Below are 4,734 nucleotides of genomic sequence, written 5' to 3'. Positions count from 1 at the left end.
CGAGGAATCTGGGTGTGACCCTGGATGACCAACTGTCATTTTCCTCACATGTCACATCCGTCACACGTTCCTGCAGATTCATGCTCTACAACATCAGGAGGATTCGCCCTTTCCTCACTAATGAAACGGCGCAGGTACTCATCCAGGCCCTGGTCATCTCCCGCCTGGACTACGGCAACTCCCTCCTCGCGGGGGCACCGGCGTCAGCCATTAAACCTCTGGAACTTGTCCAGAAAGCTGCTGCTCGCCTGGTATTCAACCACCCCAAATTCTCCCACACAACTTCCCTCCTCCGTTCCCTACACTGGCTCCCTGTAGCGGCTCGCATCCAGTTTAAAACTCTGGCGCTAATCTACAGGGCAATGAAAGGAACAGCCCCCTCCTACCTCCAGGCCATGGTCAAACCCTACATCCCCTCCCGACCACTACGCTCTGCTACCTCAGGGCGACTGGTTGCCCCGTCACTCCGAGGCTCCTGCGGTCGATCGACGCGGTCACGGCTCTTCTCTGTCCTGTGGCCCCGCAGTGGTGGAATGAACTGCCCACTGATGTCAGGACAGCAGAGTCGCTGCCCATCTTTCGTCGCAGGCTCAAAACTCATCTCTTCAAGAAGTACTACAACAATCCTCCCACCTAAGCACTTATTATATTATATTGCACTGTACTTAGATTGTGATTCTTGCACTTTGCCTTCAGCACTAGATTATGCTCTTAGTCACTTGTTTTAGAAAGAAGATGCACTTGTGAATTCTGGCAAGTAGTAGTACATTGGCTCTTCCTACGTTAAATGCAATTATTGTTAGTCGCTTTGGATAAAACCGTCTGCTAAATGACTGTAATGTAATGTAAAGAATAGCAGATGGAGAGACACTAGGCAGGAGAGAGGGAGACAACACCGTATACTGTTTCTTCTCTCCTTCCCCTCTCCCCTCTAATCTACCCTTTCCTCTCCCTCTCCTCTCCTCCCCCCTCTCCTCTCCCTTCACCTCCTCTCTCCCACCCTTCTACCCCCCCCCCCTCTCCTCTACCCTCATTGTATTCTTATCCTCCTCTGTATTCTGTATATTGGCAGGTGAACATGGTGAAGACAACAGCTGTAGTGTTTATGTAATTTCTGGCTCACCTGACTCCACCTCTCTACTGGCTGTTGTTGACAATGAAATGAACAGTGACATTAGTCCACATGATGATCTACCAATGAAATCCCGAGTTCACCAGCCCTGATCCTCCCTCTCTGACTGACATAAAAGGAGCAGAGAGCAACTGTCTGACCACCAGCCTGACTGCCTACCAGCCTGACTGTCTACCAGCCTTACTGCCTACCAGCCTTACTGCCTACCAGCCTGACTGCCTACCAGCCTGACTGTCTACCAGCCTTACTGCCTACCAGCCTTACTGTCTACCAGCCTGACTGCCTACCAGCCTGACTGCCTACCAGCCTCCTGATACTGCTCTCAGTGACGGAGAGAGAGAATCCTCTTCTCCAGCATGTTAGCTCTCACCATCCTCAGTCTCCTCAGCCTCTCCCTGGCTGCAGTGACTCCCCTGCCTGACCAGGAGGTGTTGCCAACGCAAGGGATACCGCCGGTGAAGATGGCAGAGGTAAGTGTGTGTGTGTGTGTGTGTGTGTGTGTGTGTGTGTGTGTATGTATGTATGTATGTATGTTTATACAGATTGTATGTATATATTCTATATGTTATCCACTATATGTAGATATTATTTTGTGTGTGTGTATGTATTCAGTATATTATTATACATATTTACACAGATTGAATGTTTATATCTATATTTTATACATACTGTATGTATAGATTTTTGTACTCTTCTATGTAAATTCTTTACCCTGATGTATATTCTTATTCTGATCTATTCTGTACATTGTCATTGCTGTAACACCTAAGTCTCCCCAGGTGATTATTAAAGTGCATCTTATCTTATCTTAGATCAGAGCACCCGTGGATGACCTCTGTCCCTCTGTCTGGTACAAGTATAATAATCGCATCTACAAGTACGTTGCCTCACGCATGACCTGGGCCGACGCTGAGCTCTACTGTGTGAGTCAGGGGGTCAACCTGGCCTCAGTACACAGTCTGGAGGAATTCAACTTCACTCAGAAGTTCATCCAGAGCTTTGACCCCGCGCAAGAATTAACTTGGATCGGGCTGAGTGACGTCCACAAGGAAGGCAGTATGATGTGGTCTGACGGGTCAAAGGTGGACTTCACCCAATGGTCTACTGACCAGCCAGATAATGCTAATGACAATGAGAACTGCATGCAAACAAATTTTCGTTTGAAATGGAATGATGCCCCCTGTACCAATAAATATGCTTTTGTCTGTGCCTCTCGTTAATGCTGCTGCCTGTATAAGTGAAGCTGGCCCCATTTAAAGTCCTGACGCTGGTCACTTTGGTTCCTGTAGCTGTGATGCTGAAAGAGCCTTGTTCGAAACAATAAACAGATTAATGAGCTGAGGGCAGCACAATCTGTACACACTTCTAAACGCAGTCACAAGACACACTTTATTAATCTAGCATTTTCTTAATCCTTTTTACCTTATTTTAATCTACCCCCTTTCACTGTGCCTCCCTGGTTTCTCTGTTTTACCATGTTTCATATCTCATAGTTTTATTATACTGCTTGTTTTCTTTAATTTTTTTGTTGTATTTTCATTATATTGCTGTATTTCATTGTATTAATTTTTTTTTTTTTTTTTACTGTTTCTATTACCCTGTGAAGCACCTTGTATTGCAACTTTGCACGAATGGCGCTATATAAATAAAATTTGATTGGATTTGATTAATGAGAAAATAAAGTTCCTTTATTAAAAAAAAAAAAAAAAATCCTCCCGTTTTTCCAGTGGTGTTTATATCCCTTCTAGTAATCTTTACTTTGTAATGCAAAAGAAGTACTAAGTTGTTGATTTTTGTGCGTGGCTGTAAGCCAGCGCACCATAGCGTATGTCGGGTTGTCACTCCCTCCCTTACTTCGTTGAATGTTGACCTGCATTTCCGGTTGGCACCACAAGAGGCAGTAGTCCCAGCCCACCAAAATAAAGAAGGACACCAAAATCAACCCGCCGATCTCCACTGCACAAGTAGAGTAGCGGTGAAAGCATCAGACTCCCACCTGGGAGGTCGGGGTTCAAGGCCCTGGTGGGGATGATTTTGGGAAACCATACCCACACCCTCTGCTATAGAGGTCTTCTCGGGTCCAAAAAGACGGACCCGAACCCGAATGGATCCGATAAATTCGTTCCGAGATCCGACTGGATCCGATCATTTGAAAAAAAAATATATACCGACCCGAATTTGTCCCGAGACATTACAGACCCGATCCGATAAATGTCCGAGAGCAGGAGTAGGACAGAGACCCGAGTTCGGGTCGGGTCGGCGGATCCGACAGACTATTTAAAGTTGCTACTAAAATGCCACACTGCTAAAAACGTTTATCAGGTCGTAGTCTCCCTACAACATATGGTAGCCTCATACAATCAATCAAATAATCGATCAAAACAGAAAGACCTAACGTGAAGAACTAGTCTAGGCTATATGAAATCAATCGCTATTTATAACAGCGCCTACTTTCTTCTCCTCTTTGTTGACAATATGCATGAAGTTGGCCCAGACAGAAGAGGTGCCGGTGGGTTTGACCTCTTTATATTCATTATTCTGTAACTTTAGTTTAACATCAGACAAGCTGCTAACGGTGTCCATCTTTCTTTGTTTGCTATTTTCCCCGCTCTGTCTCAACTCGCAATCACGCATGCGTTTCTCTCGTGAGATTCAGCGCTGCGCGCCAAAAGAAAATAATGATTAAAAAAAAAGAAACGATTCAGCGCTGCGCTGATCACGGATCTTCTCAGATCCACTCGGGTATTACACATAATGATAAACAGACCCGGGACCGACGGTAATAGAATGGGATCCGACCCGGACCCGACTGACCATAATAAAACGAGGAAACGTGGACCCGAACCCGTACGGGTCTCGGGTCGGGTCTCGGGTCCCTCGGGTATACCCGACCCGTGAAGACCTCTACTCTGCTAGCCTGTGGGTTTATTCCTACGTTTACTTTCGGCCTTTCCATCTCTCTCCCTCCCTCCTTTCACTCTCCTTTCCCCTTTTTTTGGAAGTACGGGAGAGATTCCATAGGAACAAAAACACTATAGCTGAATCCCAAAGCGCGCACTTAGGCGAAAGTGCAGAGCACTTGCGGCCTTGTGGCCTTACATGCGCGTTCCCGCTAAGTCCACAAGGGCTCAGGGTAGTCCCAAAACGGAATTGCTAGGTCCACAAGTGCGCCACTGCCGCCATTTTGCGCACTTTAACCGCACTTACCGAAAGTCCGCAATTTCGCGGACTTAGGAGCAGAAAATACCCACAGCCCACCGCGTCTCATGTGACACAGTGCTTGAGTGCATCCGAGTCATGATCCGAGTGCATCACACATAAATGATGACATTTGCAGATAACACAACATTAATCTTGAAATCCACATGCTGCAAACATATCCCACCCAACATAAATTTTTAAATTATTATTAAATTAAAACAGACGTCAATCGGTCAATTTGCAGAGCCGAGCGGAGAGCTGAGGGGAGCGTCAGAGCAGCCTCTGCGTCAGAGGGACGCGGCAGCCAATGAAAACGAAGTGGGATGGGCATTGAGCTAAACTGGCTTGGGAATCGTTGCCACGCGGCTGGAAGTGCTGTCCCATTTAATTCACCGCCCTGC

The 4,734-nt window shown here is 46.6% G+C and overlaps 1 protein-coding gene across 1 annotated transcript; it reads left to right on the top strand.

Annotated features, from left to right (window-relative positions):
* The first annotated feature begins 1,477 nt into the window (after positions 1-1,477).
* LOC311314870 (galactose-specific lectin nattectin-like) lies at positions 1,478-2,564 on the top strand. Its single transcript, XM_084445392.1, has 2 exons — positions 1,478-1,602; positions 1,945-2,564. Exons 1-2 carry the CDS (start codon positions 1,489-1,491, stop codon positions 2,350-2,352), a joined length of 522 nt encoding a protein of 173 aa, XP_084301518.1. The 5' UTR covers positions 1,478-1,488; the 3' UTR covers positions 2,353-2,564.
* Positions 2,565-4,734: the final 2,170 nt, after the last annotated feature.

The sequence above is a fragment of the Borostomias antarcticus genome (genome assembly GCF_949987555.1).
Source record: "Borostomias antarcticus genome assembly, chromosome: 11".
Lineage (NCBI taxonomy): Eukaryota > Metazoa > Chordata > Actinopteri > Stomiiformes > Stomiidae > Borostomias > Borostomias antarcticus.
Note: the sequence above shows the minus strand (reverse complement) of the source record. Positions and strands in the feature narration are given on the sequence as shown.

Bases quoted from the DNA above. Each gene is read 5' to 3' on its own strand.
- LOC311314870 (XM_084445392.1), top strand. From the start codon at position 1,489: ATGTTAGCTCTCACCATCCTCAGTCTCCTCAGCCTCTCCCTGGCTGCA. The intron at 1,603-1,944 runs GTAAGTGTGTGT...ATCTTATCTTAG, and splicing joins CGCCGGTGAAGATGGCAGAG to ATCAGAGCACCCGTGGATGA.